Here is a 19,074-nt window from a genome sequence, read left to right as displayed (position 1 = left end):
TTGAGACCAGGAGTTTGAGGCTGCAGTGAGTTAGGATCGTGCCATTGCACTCTAACCTGGGTGTAGAGCGAGACCTTGTTTCTGAAAAATAGACCACCTGAATGAAAACGTCTAATATTATGTTGACACGTAATACTGACCAAAGCCTAACTATGAAAAATAAAATCTTAAGATCATGGAAGACATATGTCTTTTAAGTATCTGTATTAGTAAAATTCATTACCCACTTCAATTATGCTGGGTTTTCCCCCTTGCTATATGCTTAGAAAAGAAGAAAAATGCACCCCTGTTCAAAAACTCATAAGAATCAAAAGAAATTTTTAAAAACTTCAACTTTTAGGATGATTTTTATTTACAAAACAGATTGGGTCTTTGTTTTACAAAAATTACAAAAAATGACTCTTAAAAATAGAGAGAACTTGTCAGACTCTTGGGAACTACTTTTAAGGAACCAAGGAGTTAGAACTCAGCTGGTTTTCTTCTTTGTAACAGCAACAATGACCACGGCTGCGTGCCACGTCAATCACTGCTGGGTGTCTTCTCCTAAAATGACACAGTCCCGAGCTGTGTCTGGTGGAAAGGTCTCCACTCAGGTCAGAGTCTGAAGGAGCAAGATCTTCTCGTTAATGCAGAATCTGTGCAGAACCACCATCAGATTCTCTCCACAGCGGGAGACCTGGCGCTCCATGGCCAGGCGAAAGTCCTCCTTCACGCCTTTGGTGATGCCTCGAGTTACCGTGTGGTGCCTGAGGTCAGCAATAGGGAAACAGACAAAGACCAGGGGTTAGCACCAGCATCACTGATTGCTGCTACTTGGGTAGGAATAAAGCCTGCCCCATATCTAAGTATAAGTTAAGATATTTTAAAAAGAACACAAGAATAGCTGCAACCAACCAAACATTCCAGCCCATTCCTTTTCAGAAAGACCTAAAACTAGACAGACATCTTTCCCACTCTATAAAAGGTTATTTCAAACACTTAACTGTTCAGTGAAATGCCACCTGCTTTGCCTTTGAATCAATGAAACTCTGGTGTTATGCATCCCTACTGCTGACTAGTACACACTTCAGTTACTTAGGGCCAAATGGGTCCAGTCCATACTGGCTACAAAGAGCTCGTGTCCAGCCAGGCCAGCAGACCCTCCAGAGGCAGCAGCAAGGAGGAGGGAGACCTGAATGAGCCAATCACCCAAGTAAGCTACCACCATGGTCCCCGCAGCTGGTGCTCCCAGAAAGGTTCAGGGCTCCTGCATAGCTGGGTCACGGGCACATCTCTCTCCCCAGGACACCAGAACAGGGCAGCTCCTCTAAATGCTGTGCCCATCTAGACTCTCATATGTTGGAGAAAACGCAGGGGGAACTGGGGTCCTGACACGAGAATGTGGCACAGGTCGGGAGAGAGAGGCAGAATCTCTGAGGGGCAGAGGCAGTGGACTGCGTGGTCCTATGCTGTCCGGGTGCTCAGGGGAGACCTGCACGTGTGTGGAAGGGGTGGTGGGGACAAAGGCCAAAAAGGTCTCTACGCCCCAAAAGTCGTGCTTTAGAAAAAGAAATCACACAGGAAATCCCAGAAAACAGAAGAAACAAAATGAAGAAAGGAAAAGAAAAATCTAGCAAAAATCAGTCAGCTCAGTTAAGAGGAAGGGAGTTGTACCTTACTAGTTCAGCAATTTGGTAGACTCAGACAAATAAAAGTCACCTCTGTTTCCCACCCTGCTGCTAATTTCCCTCACACAAAGTTATAAGGATTGAAACTGAAGACTTTTTATGTCCTGGGCAAGATAAAAGTGTTGAAATTACTCTAAAATGTTTCTGTTTTTAAAAACTTGTATTAATTATCATATCAAATATGGACAACAGGAGTCACCAAGTTGTAAAACGACAGATGAAAAAAAAAATCCAGCTTTGTTAGATAAGTAAAGCTATTACAGAACCTTCTAATGCCCGTGGATGTTTTAAAGAACTACAGAGGAAAACAGCAGGGTTGTGGGGTTAATGCGCAGTTCTTTGTGACTGTCTCTCATCAGGTCTGGGTGGGTAGCTCAGTAGTTAGGACATAGTGTCAGTGAGGTCCCACTGGGATAGATGCAAACCATTTTATGCTGCCCTGAGATACTGCTCGTCTGGATCCCAGGCTGCAGCCTCAAATTGGGGCTGACCCTCTGACCATGTGGAGGTTACTGGCATTTGTAGACGGTTAGCTAAAGGGTAAACCCTCCTTTTTTTTTTTAGATGGCGTCTTGCTCTGTCACCCAGGCTGAAGTGTAGTGACATGATCTCAGCTCACTGCAACCTCTGCCTCCTGGGTTCAAGCAATTCTTGTGCCTCAGCCTCCCAAGTAGCTGGGATTACAGGCACATGCCACCAGGTCTGGCTAATAAACCCTGCTTTTAATACCACTAAAAATATAACTAAATGCTACATTCTGCCGATCAGGGTCCAGTTGTATTATCTCTATATATAAAGAGTGGCACAGTTCAATTATATTTCTATTAGAGCCACTATCACTCTGGTAAGTTTGGATGAAAAAGAGAGTAAGATGTTGTGGTTTAAGAATAGGATAAACCAGCTAATAAATGTGGCATTTTAGCCTATCAAATATTTTCAATTCAGAAAGGTAAGGTCTCAAAAAACATCAGTAGCAGGAAAAAAACCACATTAGTGCCTATTTAGATACCAGGCAACTAATTGTAATATGACCATAATGACTGGTCACTCGTATGAATAGCCACAAGTAAAAATGTACTTAAAATAAATGTCAGCATCCTTAAATGTATATGACCAAAAGCCTTAACGTTTTATCAAAAGAGAATCATAGTGCACCTAAGCTAATGTGCACGTAATTGAATACAGTTTTAAATAGCTTTCATTTTTTTTCTAGATCCATAATGATTTTTAAATCGAACACAAACACACTGGCAACTTATGGAAAAAAATAAGAAATGTTACAATATTACAACCAGATGGTTTGCCAAAATGCAGAACAAATTAAAAAATAAAGAAAGCATGAAAAAGAGCACTGAGGAACAAAGAGCTGAGAACCATGGGCAGTGAACATGTTGACAAACAGCACACTATGAGCGGGCGTTTATTCCACTTGGTACCTGTCAGCAGTCTGTATGCTGGGCTGAAGCACAGGTAAGAATTCCTGCTGCAGCAACCCCATGGGAGGGCTAGAAGGCCTTTAAAAAACAGCAAACAGCAGCATTCAAACACCCACACCGACTCACCCTGCACTGCAAAAACAACACTCCAGAGAAAATACACAAGACTGGAAGCAGACTAAACAGAAACTCGTTAACCTCAACAAGCCCCTGGCCGTGGCTGGGTGTTTAAGGAGACTGGGGAGAAGCTAGCCAGCCCTCACTGCACCCGCTGCTGCTGGTGCGTGTCCAGAGGCGTCTCAGTTCCTGGTCCCAGAGCTCAGCCCCCTTTGGATGTAGTATAAAAAGCGACCAGTGAGGAAGAGGACGATGGAATGCAGCTGAAGGGCAACAGGGAGTAGGGGCAGCCTTTGAGAAGACACATTTTCAAAGCCAGCCTCTTTATTCCACTCTTCTCACGGTACAACAGTCCCAGCATTCAACCTGGTGATGTCTGGTAACCATCTTTAACAGGATTGAAGCCCCACCGGAGAGGCCCTTCCAAGAGGACTAAATGGTCTGCCAATGTTTTTGATTTTAAAAAAAAGGGTGAATTTGAATTTCAAAAACGTATTGAGAACAGATGGGGGAAAATAAGAGTCCGGGACCCATGGCTGTGCAGAATTCTGTAACAACAAAGATTTAGTATATTAGCTGGTGATCACCTCATAGAACATTATTATCCACCCTATTCAGAGTATAAGTAGGACATTGTTTTCCATTTTAATCCACTCTAATACAACTAAGATACTGCATTTATCAGCACAGAAACATTTCTCTATTTTAAAATACTTAAGAGCAAAAGGTCTGTATAACAGATTAAGAGCTTCTCCCTCCTTCGAGTGAAGCACCGGGTGCCTTCAGTGTTGGTACTGTACCTGCTTGCATCCCAGATGCCACAGCTAGGGCAGACTCACAGCCTTACCCCCGGGGAGAAGTGTACACTGCTCACAACATCTCTGCCACTCATCTGGAGGGACCACCCAAAAGGTCTGTAATGGTTTCAGAGAACTTGTTTGGAACCCAAAGGGAAAAGGAATTTAGGTTGTTTAATGAAGAGTCCAACCATTCCTCAGTTAGGAAGAGCTCTCTGCCTTCACCATTGTGCTTTCTACCATGTTAATTTAGGCATAAGTAATTAACCTTGAGATTCACACAGTGAAGACTCTGGGCAAATCCCTAAACGGTCAGATCACTACGGAATAATCCCTATTCCTGCTTCCAAACTGATGCAACTGCAGCCTTCCTAAGAGGCTTGTCTTCTGTAGAAAGTTAGAAGAAATTAACGGTCATATTGATCAAGGTGGCAGAGCCTGGAGTTATCCCTCACTAGTTAGAAGTGCATGATGGGTATCCTTTACACAAACAGCTCCAAACACTCTTCCCTGTGATACTAGCTGGTACCCAACACTCCCTTGCTCTCATTCCTCATCCTAGGGTTTGTCCACATGGACTTCTGTCACTCTTCAGCTCAGTAAAAACTGGTAAAAGAAGAAAGGTTCGGTACAATGAAGTCTGAGGTTCAACTGTTGATTTTTTGACAATCCGTCTCTCACACCTGCACTAGTAGTTACGCATTATCTAGGTAAAGTGATAATCATCCGTAGGTTTAATCCTACGTACACAGACTTCAGTTCCACTCTGGCTGTCTCTGTATTAACTCGTATGGTGACTGCTGATGGGAATTAACTAAAAAGCTTGATTCAGGCTGTATTTGTATATCCAGTTTCAAAGTCTAGAAAACAAATCACAATACAAAAGGGGTTACCTGGGCTTCCGTATCCAAAGGTAATCTTTATCCCCAAACACTGTTAAGAATATTTTGAACAACAGGGTTATTCTTCCCATAGTTTCGATTCACCATCTTAGCAAAGTAAATGGGGATGGGAAGATGCCAGTCCTTGTCCATCCTGCTTAAGCAACCCAATGCAGAAAGGTCTTGCATATTTTTAAAAAGAGCATTGTTCATTTATTTTAAAAGTTTATAATTTAATAACACTTATAACAGGAAGGGGAAAAAAACCACTTAATCTTTCCATTCTTGAGAATGGATTCCACAAGACCCTATTCTTGCTAGACATAAAAAGAAATGTTTGCTATACAGCAAATTACTGAGGTTACAGCAATCTAAAATGAACATTTCTTACTTCTTTCCCTCGGCATTTCTAAGACTATCAAGATAGAACAAGATGTGGAGTTTTGCTTTCAACAACTGAAAACTAGTTTATTCCATAACTGAGGGAAAAAGAAAAATGTTTTTAGTTTTAGCAGTACTTTCTTCTCATTCAGGATTCAGTCTCTTGCAGAAACTCTAACACTGACTTACAGACACACTGAATGTGCAGGAAGCAAAGGAGGAAGTATGAAAATAAAACTACACGTGGCATTTACAGCAGAGAGGATATATTACCGAAACTACAATGAGGATTGAAGGAGAGAAGCAAGATTTATGAGCTATTTAAAAATCATAAATGGTCACTAATTTGGCATTTTCATCTGGGCCAACCTGGAATTTTAGTAACATCTTGTGGGTTCAGGGGAGTATGGTGGAGACCAACCACTCCCACCATCATTTCTTGGGACAGGTGTGTTCTTAGAGGGACTACACCTGGCTATTAATACTTTGTGTTGTGTAAGTAATGAGGATTGCATAGGAGGGCTTCATAGGTAGTTTATAAATAAAAAGTCTGTAGTTTTTCCTAAAGAATTTTTCTAACCCAGCACAATTTTAATTAAGCACAGCTGTTTTTTTTTTTTTGAGATGGAGTTTCGCTCTTGTCGCCCAGGCTGGAGTGCAATGGTGCGACCTTGGCTCACTGCAGCCTCCGGCCCCTGAGTTCAAGCAGTTCTCCGGCCTCAGCCTCCCAAGTAGCTGGGATTATGGGCGCCCACCACCACACCCGGATAATTTTTTTTCTTTTTTGTATTTTTAGTAGAGACGGGGTTTCACCATGTTGGCCAGGCTGGTCCTGAACTCCTGGCCTTAAGTGATCTGCCCGCCTTGGCCTCCAAAAGTGCTGAGATTACAGGTGTGAGCCACCACGCCTGGCCACACAGCTGTTCTTAATTAAAGGTACTCTGTGACTAATCAGAAACTTATAGAATCACCCTATAAATTTTTGAAAGGAAAAGATATCATGAATGAGACTTTTGTCCAGTGAAAAAGCTGCAAATGTGACAAAAATACCCCAATTTAAGCAAAGTGTTTTAAGAAATGTAGTTAAGGAAATGCGAGTTTTTCAAAAGATAACCCAGAATCAAACTGACTGTCAAAACAGAGACCAGGTTCAAAGTCCTTTGTATTAAAGTTTTGATAGGTATAGACATTTACAGATACTTCATACAGAGACACAAAAGGTGAGCACTGAGCATGGAAGAGCAAAAGAGAGCATGCTTACTTGATCAGCATTCCTTGATTGGGTAGTAATTCCAGATGAATTTTCCCACCTTCCTGAGTTCTCAAGTAGGCAAATTCCTCCAGCATATCAATATCTGCAGGCCAGATTCAGGTTAACCACAGGTAAAAACAGGTGCCAGTTCTCTCTGATGAGGAAATGGGGTCTCGGCAGTTGAGTAACGTTCCCATTGCCACCCCACTAACTGCAGACTCTGTATTTGAACCCAGATCTGTCTGATTCCAAAACCTCATTCTTATACCCACCAAGCTCCCTCGCACAGATAACTCTTGGCAGGAGATGTGCCAGACTAAAGAGGACGAGGGCAACATGTTTTCCATATCGATGATAATTAATACTACATGATCACAAGAGCAAAATCTTTTTGTTTTCTTAATAAGAAATGAAAGAGGTGGTGAGAGTAGGGAGGATTGTTTGGTGTTAGAGAACATAAAATTCATAAAAATAAACTGATTACTTCTTCATAGCTGGGGTGCAAGGATCTTTAGATGCATCAGAGGAGGAAGCTTCTGCGAGTCACCCAAATGTTACGCAATACGTCGATGACATTCATGTATGCATTTTTCTAGTGAAAAATTATGTAACTTTCATCAGATTCTCCAAAGATATCTGTCCCAAAAAAGGTTAAAAACTATTACTTTGGCCTGGCATGGCAGTGCACACCTGCAGTCCTAGCTACTCAGAAGGCTGAGGCAGGACGGTCTCTTGAGCCCAAGAGTTTGAGACTGCAGTGAGCTACGATCACACCACTACACTCCAGCCTGGGTGACACAGCAAGACCCTGACTCTAAAAAAACAAAATAAAAATAAAAACTATTGCCCTGAGCACCTGAACAAGAATAACATTTATATTCCTTGTGATTCAGAAATAATGTAATAAGATAAGCAATGAAGTAAAAACACCCAAATTGATAACCTTTAATTCAAAGGTCTTTCCCTAATAAACTGTGAAATAAACGCATTACCTAATGTCAGAAGCAGCTACTATGCTGTGCAGCATCTCTGGTGGGTACTCATTGGTAGGTAAGACAGTTATGGCAGGGTGCCCTAAGAAGTGACTGGAGGGCACAGCCACTGTCCCCAGAGGCCACAGGAGGCATTCTTTTGATAGATGGAAGAAGAGGAACTATTAGTCTTATATTCCATGGCTAAACCAGGCAGGCTGGACCTATCAGCAACCTGTAGGGTATTACTGGAGGCATTTTGGGTACCTTCTGAGAAGTCAGCTAGCAGTGGAAAATGGAAGAGGGTGGTAAGATTCCCAATTCCTTGAATCATGTCTTTACGACTTTCACAAGATCAACTGCCACAACCCCGGTTTTAATCCCCATTCCTTGTCTTCGCTGCAAAATAGTAAAAATCATTATTTCTATCCAGAATGGTTCATTCTTTTTGTATCATGTATTCATTCTAAAGAAAATCAGAATGTGTTATGCTTAAACAAGAAAAAAGGATACTTGTAACGTAATTGAAAAAATTCTCATATTGGAAATTTCCTTGTTGGCAAATTTTATTGACAGCTTTCAGGAACAGATTCTCGCCCCGTGGCCACTCCTGCTGAAGCAACACAATCACATGCCCCAATGCCATGTCGTCTCTGTTGTCTGTGAAAGCTCTAAGCTGCAAGGCAAAGATTTATACAAGATGGAAGGAAAGGGAAGTCACAGGGTAATCTGAAATAGACCAAACATCACTTTCCAAAAACATGCTGTATATGTAAATGTGTGATAAAGGTCGTTAGAGTAAGAAGGAAACAAAGGCAAAACGAAATGGCTGGTAAACATCACAGCTGCCTTCTAAGGAAGGTGGATTCTAACCAAAGAAGCCTCAGGCTCCCTCTGGGCTGTGCACAGCTGCTGGCAGTGTGTGAAGATGGGAGTCGGACATGGGTGGGCCTGAAGCTTTTGCATATGGGAATCAGGGGTAGAGAACTTTGATTGATCCTGTGTAACGGAGAAATAAATCTGGAGATTTCTTTGAAGGGGAGCAGATGGGAGCAGAAGGTGGGCAAGAGGCCATCTAGGAGACAACTCTTTGCAGAGAACATGGGATTGGGGAGAAGGAAAGGCGATGAGCCACAAGGAAGTAAGCAGAAGTGTGAACTAGAGAAATGGTCACAAGAGTTTTTGTTTCAAATGAGCGGTTATGCATAAAATCACACTTTAAATTATTTTTGTTGCCCTAAGTGATATGGATGATGAGTTAAGTTTGGGAGTTACTGCACTGAAGTGGAGTCCCAATGTCTTACTCTCTGGCCGACAAACGTTCTAGAAACAATGAAGCCTCCCTGCTCTAAGGCTGTGCTCTATCTACCTGCAGCCAAGGGTCTTCGTGTTCTTTCAAGCCCTGGAACTTTCTCAGCTGTTGGGCTGTTACTGGTGTTTACCTCTACGCCTAACACGCTTCATCTAGCACATCTTTACAGTGACAAACTCATCATCCCTCCGTGGACCCAACCACAATTTGTATTCCCTTTCTTTGTAGCTAATGTATTTATATTGATAAAATATTTACCAAACACTACAACAGTCAAGGTTATTTGCATATCTGTCCTACTATTACACTTTTCGAGGACGGGGAGAACTTCTGACTTCTCTTTGCCTAGCACGGTCATTATTTAATAAAGATTTGTTAATGACTAGCCCATGTGCTTTTCCTAACTGTTTGGGCTGCTCTTGAAAGTACTAAAATAACAATCCTTAACAAGGTTCTCAAGTTCTCAAGTCATGAGAATAATATTTGAAATGAAATTTTTTTCAAGCTAATCAACTTTGAGCTTACCTTAAAACAGGCTAACATTAAATGCAGGCAGTATGGCATGATAGCCTTGCTGGTACATGGCAGGAGCTTCAGATCCGAACCTAACAGAAGTCCACAATGTTAGGTTAATGCATGTTATGATCAAAGAAAACAGTTTTGAAAAGCAACTGTTTAAGATGCTTTCTTTAAATAGTAATAATAAAAAAAAACAAAAACAAAGAATATGCAACAGTCACACGATTTCAAATATAGTTGAAACACAATTATACTTTGTGATGGTGAAACTGGCTTTTGATGGTCTCTAGATTTCATTTATCAATATTCTTTCCTAAACTTGGTTAAATACCTTTTATGAGAAAACATTTCAAATATACAGCAAATTATATACAGAGAATATGATAAACACTGGTGTGCTCACCACTCAGCTTCAAGAAATGTTAATATTTTAATTTTAAACATTTCTAATATCAATAATCACAAAATCAGTTAAAGCCTATTGTGTATCCTTCTCTGATCCCATTCTCTTCCATCTCAGAAGTAGCCATAATTCTGAAGGCAGTGGTTGTCATTCCTATGACTGTTACACACATAGGCAACAATGGATTGTTCTGCGTGCTTTCGGTCTACTGTATACATGGTGTCATTTTGTATGTATCCTTCTGCAAATTGCTTTTTTTACTCAACTTCATGTGGTTCAGATTTATTAACTGATCAATATCAATACATGTAGCTCCAGTTCATTCATTTTCAGTGTTATAATAGTATTCTGTTGTCTACATATACTGTAATTGATGCATCCATTCTTTTTACAGTGGATATTGACATTTCCAATTTTTCACTATTACAATGATAAATATATATTCTTACATATTCTCATACATTTGTGGAAATAACTTTAAGCAACAGCTTTCAAAGCAAGATCCCGATCTTTCCTTTTTGGTCTGTGTTCTTTATGTCTGTTATCCTTCTCTGCTCAGATGCAAGATAGCAATAAATAAATATATTTTTTCACATGGGATCCTTTACACACATACTTACATAATGTGATATATCCAAAACCAAAGTTGCATGAAATAATAATCTCTCTTCTTATCTGAGATGTCTTTTAAAAATATTATTAAATTCTATCTCATTAAAAAAGAAAATTTCTGGTTGAAACTCATGACCCAGTAAATGAAGACTCATAGCTTGAAAAACACTAATCTAAGGTATACAACTAGGAGGTGAGGTACGTTTAATAATTAGGTAATGACATGTTCAGCTTGGTTATGTGAAGTTGGTTTCCAGAATGGTTGCATGACTTTCCACCTCTCCCAGAAGCACATGGCACTGTGTTCCTTCACATCCTAACAGTCATTGCCTCTTCAATTTTTGCATTCTGCTGTGTGTGAAATGGTAGCTTATTGTTTTATTCAGAATTGCCCATATGACAAAAAGTTGAGAATCTTTCCAAATAGTTTTTGGCCATGTGGATGTCTGCTCCTCTGAATCTGCTGTTCCTATCCTTTGCCTATTTTTCTATGGGGATTGGGTAATTGCTTCCTATTGGTCTGGAGGAGCTCTTTCAAAACTCTGGATACTAAGTTTTTGTTGATTTTGTGTGATAGACAATTTTCTGGCAATCTATGGCTTATCTTTTCACTTTGATTGTAATAGCCTTTGTTGGTATTTTAATTTTAATGTGATCAAATGTACTAATCTATTTTTAAATTTTCTTCTAAAAGTTTAGAAGTTTTGGAGTTTCTGCTGTCACATTTCAACCTTAAAATTTACAGGATGTCTATGTAGTATGAAGGAGGGGATCTCATTTTTTTATTGTTGTTTTTTACATTTGAATAAAAAATTGTTCTAGTACCACTTACTGAATAAATTCATTCTTCCCCCACTGAATTTTAATGTCATCTATTTCTCAGTTTTCTATGCTGTTCCACTGGTCAACCCCTGTGCCATTACTACCCTATTGTAATTACTAAAGCTTTAAAATAAGTCTTGAAGTCAGCTAGGTCAGTCTTACCCCCTAATCAGTTTCTGGAAGGTATATAAAGTCATGCAACCACTCTGGAAACTAACTTAGCATTACCAAGTTGAACATGTCGTTACCTAATTATATACCTTGCCTCCTAGTTGTACACCTTAGTGTTTCTCAAGCTGTGAGTCTTCATCTACAGGGTCATGAGTTTCAACCAGAAACTTTCTGTTCTGCAGAAATACTTAATTTTTGAAGAAGTCTGGGCTAGATTTTTTTTTTAAACAATTTGTTGTAGAAAACTTCAAACATACACAAAGTAATCTGCTACAGCACCACTGGTTGAAAATCTTTCCTTTTCCTATTGAATTACTTTGATGCCTTCATTGAAAATCATTTGATCAAATCTATGCAGGTCTATTTCTGGATTCTCCATTCTTACATCAATATTTTGTCAACTCTGCCTTGATTATTATGCTTGTATATTAAGTTTTTTTATTATGTAGTATAAGTCACTTAGTTGTGTCTTTTTTAAAACTCTTGACTATTCTAGATTATATAATATTTCCACTTACATTTTAGAATCACTTTGTGAACTTCTAGCAAAAAACCTCCAAAAACCATAAAGTCTACCGTAATTTTGCATTGAATCTACAGATACATTTGGGGAGAATGGCACCATAATAATATTGAATCTTCTGATCTGGAAACATGATCTGTCCATTTTCAAAAATCTTTCATTTTTCTCAGAAATATTTTGTGATATTCAAAGTGGAGGTTTTGCATATCTTCCATTAAATTTACCTCTAAGTATTTTATGTTTTTATGATGCTATTAGAAACAGTATCTTTAAAAATTCATTTTGTAATTGCTTATTAATAGCATACAAATTGAAGTGATTTTTTATACACTAAAATGTCCTGGAACTTTTTTTTTTTTTTTTGAGACAGGCTCTCACTCTGTCGCCTAGGCTGGAGTGCAGTGGCGCAATCTTGGCTCACTGAAACCTCCGCCTCCCAGATTCAAGTGATTCTCCCACCTCAACCTCCTGAGTAATTGGGATTAAAGGCGTGTGCCACTACACCTGGCTTATTTTTGTGTTTTTAGTAGAAATGGGGTTTCACCATGTTGGCCAGGCTTGTCTCAAACTCCTAGCCTCAAGTGGTCCACCTGCCTTGGCCTCCCGAATTGTTGGGATTAGAGGTGTGAGCCACTGTGCCCAGCCTTGGGAATTTGTGGAGATTCCCTCAAGTTTTCTACACAGCCAAATATGTAACTGTGTTGATTTTCTTGTTTTTGTTTTTTGAGACAGGGAAATCTTTCTCTGTCGCCCAGGCTGGAGTGCAGTGACAAAATCATAGCTCACCACAGCCTTGACCTCCTGAGCTCAAGCGATCCTCCTGCCTCAGCCTCTAGAGTAGCTGGAACTACAGGTTCACACCACTAAGTCCGCCTGATTTTTAAATTTTTTGTAGAGATGGGATCTCACTTTGTTGCCCACGCTGGTTTGGGCTCCTGGGCCCAAGCAATCCTCCTGCCTCAGCCTCTTAAAGTGCTGGGATTACAGGCATCAGCCACCATGCCTGGCCAAAATATGTAACTGTGAATAAAGGTAGTCGTATTTGTCAAATCTTTATGCCTTTATTCACTTTTCCTGCCTGCTGTACTGCCTAGAATCTCCAGATTATTGAACAGAAGTGGTGAGGGCAGACATCCTTGTATTGTTTCTAATCTTAGTGGGGGAAAGCATTCAATATTTCATAGTTAAGTTTGATGTTAAAAAATAGTTTCCTTCTATTCCTAGTTTGCTAAGATTTTTGTTATCCTGAACTGATATTGAATTCTGTATGCATCTATTAAGACAGTCATGATTTTTCTCCTTCTATCTGCCCATGGAGTGAATTACACTGATTTTTTGTTTGTTTGTTTTTGATTTTGTTTATTTTTAAGACAGAGTCTCGCTCTGTAGCCCAGGCTGGAGTGTAGTGGCACAATCTTAGCTCACTGCAACCTCCGCCTCCCGGATTCAAGCGATTCCCATGCCTCAGCCCCCAGAGTAGCTGGGATTACAGGTGCCTGCCACCCTGCCTGTCTACTTTTTTGTATTTCTTAGTAGAGATGGGGTTCCACCACATTAGCCAGGATGGTCTTGATCTCCTGACCTCGTGATCCTCCCGCCTCGGCCTCCCAGCGTGCTGTGATTACAGGCATGCGCCACCGCGCCCGGCCGCTGATTTCTGCATGTTCAAACGCCTATGCATTCCTAGTATACTTGGTCATAGTAGACTGTCCTTCTATATTGCTGTATTCAGTTTGCTAATATTTTGTTAAGGATTTGACACCTATTATAGTTCATGGTGGACACTGGCCTTTCAAGTTCTTCTCTTGTGATATTCTTGTTTGGTTTTACTATCAGGGTTATTGTGTCAGCCTTTAAAAATGAATTGGGACTCTTCCTCTATTTTCTGATAAGAGTTTGTGTAGAATTGGCACTGTTTCTTCCTAAATTCTTGATAGAATTCACCAGTGAAGCCATTTGAACCTGAATTCTTTGTGGAAGGTTTTTGATAACAAATTTAATTTCTTTAATAGCTAAGGGAACATTCTGATTTATTTATTTTCTTTCTTTCTTTCTTTTTTTCCAGAGTCTGGTTGTGTTGCCCAGACTAGAGTACAGTGGTGTGATTTTGGCTCACTGCAACCTCTGCCTCTCAGGTTCAAATGCTTCTCCTACCTCAGCCTCCTGAGTAGCTGAGACTACAGGTGTGTACCATCACCTCCGGCTAGTTTTTATATTTTTAGTAGAGATGGGGTTTCACCATGTTGCCCACACTGGTCTCAAACTTCTAAGCTCAAATGATCTGCCCTCCTTGGCTTCCCAAAATGCTGGGATTACAGGCATGAGCCACCGTTCCTGGCAGAACATTCTGATTTTCTATTTCTTTTTTGTGTCAATGTTGGTAAATTGTGTTTAAGAAACTTTTTCATTTCATCTAAGTTGTTGAATTTATTGGCATAAAAGTTTTTCATAATGTATTCTTTTACTGTCCTTTTGATTGCAGTAGGATTTGTAGTGACATTCCCTTTTTCATTTCTGATATTGGTAATTTATGTTCACCTTCCTCCTGATCGATCTTGTTAGGGGGTTATCAATTTTATAATATTTTTCAAAGAAAACTTCTAGTTTTATTAATGTTCTCTATTTCATTGATTTCTGCTCTTAGCATTATTCTTTCCTGTCATCTATTTTCTTCAGGTTTAATTTATGTATCTTTTTCCAACTTTTTCTTCAAGTTTAATTTATGAATCTTTTTCTAACAAACTTAGATCAGTTGTACGTTTCATTTTTCAAGCAACATGAAGCTTGAGCTGAAGCTCAGAGTGGTTTTAGAGGGATATGCTGACAGATACCTCCTCATTAATCATCTACACATTTTTCTAGAATTGTAAAGATAGGAAAAAGAGTTCACTGAAATTTGTCAAAGAGATAACAAACTCAGGAAGTGAAGAGAGCTCTGGAAGAAAGACATTTACAGCTGCTCATGAAATCAGAGCCAAGGAAACACTTGGAAAGGGATTAACTTTTTATACAATTTGGCAAGCCCTGCAGCAGTATTATCTCATTAGGAACTGTAAAACATTATTCAGCCTTGGGTCCTAAAACTATTTCTCTTTTCTTTTTAAATTTTTTTAAGAGTTGGGGTCTCACTACATTGCCCAGGCTGGTCTCAAACTCCTGGACTCAAGCTATCCTCCCGCCTCGACTTCTGAATAGCTGAGATTACAAGTGTGAGCCACCGTGCCTGGCTTTCTAAAGCTATTTTTACAAAATAATAATAAAACATGTCACTGTACCTTTTCTGAATTTGGGCTTTACTTTTGAGGGTTCCTCCTGGGATTTGCCTCCATCTTGAATGGGCAGTACCATGTAGCACATCAGATCAAGGACTTTTTCACATGTCATCTAAAGCGGAAAAGACCAGAAAGGAACTAACTTGAAGCTTTCCAAACTGAAATCAAATAAACAAAGGACCAAAATATTTGCAGCATACAATCAGGCAATGTGTCCATGGAGGTCTGTATTTCTGCCTCTTTATGTGATCATTACCACTGCTCAACAGTCAGTACAGAAAGAGTAAACTATAAGACTCAAATCTATGTACTAGACCTTTAAGGGAACAATAACCCATTCTTTGCTATTAAAAAACAAAACTTAAAGATTAACCAAGCATTAAGTACTGAGGTGTTCAACAGCACAGCAGCAGCCAAAAGAAAGATGTCCCTGCCCGAAAGATACTAACTCACTGCATAGAAAAACTAACAAAGAAAACATGTAGCAGAGGTCTAAGGGGTATGATAGAGAGCATAAGTTAAAATGCAGGAGAAAATACACACAGGAGAAACTAGCAGGAAAAGCTTCAGGCAGGAAGGTTATCTTGACCTAAGCCTTAAATAGAGGATTTGGAATGCAGAAAAGAGGCTTTTCAAGCAGGAGAGAAAGATATGGGGAAGGTTATGTATGGGTTCAGGTGATTTACTTGAGGGCCAGAGGTTTGGTCTAGGACAGAGATGAGACACTGGACGGATGCAGTGCTGGTGCAGAGGAGCCTCGAGGTGCCTCTGTGCAGGCTGGCCTTGATCCACACGGTCCGCATCACCGTTCCCCCTCTATCTACTCAAATTCTCCTAACAACAATCAGATTCCATGCAATGAGCCTTTTATCTGTGTCAAGCAAACCCTTTTGTTCTCTGTTTTCCAGAGGAGGAAGTGGGGCTTTTTCTGTTTTGTTTTGTTTTATGCAAAAGGCCAGAGACATCTCTGGGTCTCTGGGTAATTTTTTTAAACTTTAAGTTCTGGGATACATGTGCCGAACATGCAGATTTGTTACGTATATATGTGTCTTGGTGGTTTGCTGCACCTATCAACCCGTCATCTAGGTTTTAAGTCCTGCATGCATTAGGTATCTGTCCTAATGCTCCCCCTCTCCTTGCCCCCGACCCCCTGACAGGCCCCATTGTGTGATGTTCCCCTTCCTGTGTCCATGTGTTCTCACTGTTGAACTCCCAGAAGCGGGGATTTAAACCCATGCTTCCCAACCCTTTTCATGTTGTGGCACACCCTGAAAGTAATTTGTGTGTGGCTGCTCAGCAATTGACCTTGGGTGGCCCCAGCAGCCCCAGGTCATGGCTGACTGCCCCAAAGGCTGCAGGATCCATATATTGGCACCTCTAGAACCCACCTATGCCCACAGGGTTGTGAAGCTCTAGTTTAGAGAGGTGAGCAGCCTGGTAGTTGAAAACATGAACTCTGGAGTTGGATAGGCCCGGGTAAGGTAACCTGCCAATATGGCCAGGACTCGTACTCCAGAGCTATGAGCTGCCATCCTTCGATGCCCATCTCCAGCCAATCTTTTCTATAAATCTTTCCTTGACTCTTTGGATCCAACAAAGAAAATGCCCTTCCCCGAATGTCTATTGTGCCTATGACTGAGGACTACCAACTAATATTTGATTTTTTCATTGTCTTATACAAACACACTTTTTTCCCTAACTCAAACCATACGGCCCTGAATGAAGGGATCTCATATTCCCCACACCCTGCTTCTACTCCCCAGCCAAAAGCAGGTTCAACAATGAGCACCAAGAAAGCCAATACTTCAATTAAGTGGAATGATGAAAGCAGTATTTTAGAAAGCAATGACCATAATTTCATAGGGTTGGAAAAAGGATTTTTTCCAAAAATGGATTTGGGTGGTGACAATAGAAATACAAGGTAATATAGCAAAGAGATTAGTATCACACTGGAAGAATCAAAAGGATTTGCTAGAGTAGGAGTCCACCAAGACTTGAAAGTTTTGTGTCTAAGGGCCAGTACTATGGTCTGAATGTCTATGTTCCCACCAAAATTTGTAAGTTGAGACCTAACTCCCAATGTGAGGGCATCAGGAGGGAGAGCCTTTGGGAGGTGAGATGAGAGCAAAACCCTCATGAATGGGATTTGTGCCCTTATCAGAGAGACTCTAGAGTGCGCTCTTGTCCCTTCTATGAATGAGGAAACGGGACCTCACCAGACACTGAATCTGCTGACGCCTTGACCTTGCACTTCCCAGCCTCCAGAACTATGAGAAATAAACTCCTATTGTTTACAAGCCTCCCACTTTTTGGTATTTGGTTATAGCAACCCAAGCAGACTAAGACAGCCAGAGAACTAAGGACACTTCCATCTGGACATACTGAGTCTGGGCTAAAGACGGGAAAGCAGGAATCAGGTAAGTCCAACATTGCCCATAGGTCTAGTAGTGATATACTCAGAGGATGGAACTAAGTCCTCAAAGGGAATGAGTCTGTCTTGTTTAGTAGTTTATATTGCCTACTACAATGAAGTAGTACACGGTATAGCTAATTCTACGTGAGATACGCATGTCGGTGTAAATATGTGCTGCCTTTTAAGTTCTTAAAAGGAATTAATTAAAACTTAGAGTTAAGTAACTGATGGATAATTATATAAATAATGGTGGAAAAGCATTTTCAATTTTGAATGCTCTACACATTCTCCAACTGTTCCTTTCTAAAGATCATCAGGACAAATTAATAATCATATTTCAGAGTTCAAGTTACAAAAAATTTAGGGTTTATAATCACAAAGTGATTAACAACATACAGAGTGGTGAGAAGAAATCAGTTTGTTGTGTTATGCTGTGGCCTTGAGTTTATACAGTCCTTGAATACACAACAACATGGTTATCATTTTAATTGAATTCAAACACTTATTGTACTGTGGTAGGTGTCATGAGAGTCCAAAGATAAAAACACAGTCACCACCCTGTAGTAGGAAGGGCTCAAAACCTCCTGGAGGAAACACACTCATTTATAAATCTGCTTCTACAATATCCCTATCAGGTGTTATCACCATTTATTTTATTTATTTATTTTGACACAGAGTCTCACTCTGTCGCCCAGGCTGGAGTGCAGTGGTGCAATCTTGGCTCACTGCAACCTCTGCCTCCCAGGTTCAAGTGATTCTCCTGCCTCAGCCTCCCAAGTAGTTGGGATTACAGGTGCCCGCCACTACACCCAACTCATTTTTGTATTTTAATAGAGATGGGGTTTCACCATGTGGGCCAGGCTGGTCTCGAACTCCTGACCTCAGGTGATCCGCCAGCTTCAGCCTCCCAAAGTCTGGGATTATAGGTATGAGCCACCGCGCCTGGCATGTTATTACCATTTAAAGAGAGAATCTGAGATTTGAGTAAGCTAAATATAAATCCTCCATTTCCCACTTAATAATGGCCTTGTTTTTCCAAGTACAATGGAACAGGCAAGAGTGTAATAATAATAACAAGAAAAATAATAAAAAGAAAAATCCTCCAACAAATGGAACAATGAACAAGAAACTTAAAAAGTACTGATGCCTTATTTCAGGGAAGCTGCAGTAAAGATAAAATTAAATAAAACAAAATCATTGTGATGTTCACTAGCAGATTAAGTAGTAAGTCTAGGCAGAAAGACCAAATTGAAACAAACGTGCACTGAATGAAAAGCCACGCTAGGAAAGGAGAAAGCCCAGGTGGCCTCGTGCACCTGCGGCCGGCATGTGTGCAGTACTCACTCTGTACTCCCCTAGTGCAAAGTGGCACGTTGCCAGCTGGATGAGTGCCCTCTGATGCTCCAGGGTCCCCTGCCCTGTGATCTGTGGCTGAGAAATGGATCCCTGGAGAGCTGCTAAGTGATGCAGGCTGGCTATCGCCTTTTTATATTGACCCTAAGAAAGAAAAAATAGAAAGGAGGGG

At 40.4% G+C, this 19,074-nt stretch overlaps 1 protein-coding gene across 9 annotated transcripts in view; it reads right to left on the bottom strand.

Annotated features, from left to right (window-relative positions):
* Positions 1 to 317: 317 nt before the first annotated feature.
* Positions 318 to 19,074, bottom strand: part of INTS10 (integrator complex subunit 10) — a 35,467-nt gene continuing 16,710 nt past the window's right edge. For 3 of the 9 annotated variants that reach the window (XM_010363487.2, XM_030937681.1, XM_030937680.1), the window contains exons 12-17: positions 18,894 to 19,046; positions 15,140 to 15,248; positions 9,340 to 9,419; positions 8,016 to 8,178; positions 6,541 to 6,634; positions 329 to 746 (exon numbers count right to left, since the gene is read on the bottom strand). In XM_010363487.2, the coding sequence (XP_010361789.1) occupies positions 590 to 746; positions 6,541 to 6,634; positions 8,016 to 8,178; positions 9,340 to 9,419; positions 15,140 to 15,248; positions 18,894 to 19,046 (756 nt within the window). In that variant the 3' untranslated portion in view covers positions 329 to 589. The other 6 variants (XM_030937684.1, XM_030937685.1, XM_030937682.1 and 3 more) reach the window with 4 other exon arrangements.

This window comes from Rhinopithecus roxellana, chromosome 9 (assembly GCF_007565055.1).
Source record: "Rhinopithecus roxellana isolate Shanxi Qingling chromosome 9, ASM756505v1, whole genome shotgun sequence".
In the NCBI taxonomy this organism is placed as follows: domain Eukaryota; kingdom Metazoa; phylum Chordata; class Mammalia; order Primates; family Cercopithecidae; genus Rhinopithecus; species Rhinopithecus roxellana.
Note: the sequence above shows the minus strand (reverse complement) of the source record. Positions and strands in the feature narration are given on the sequence as shown.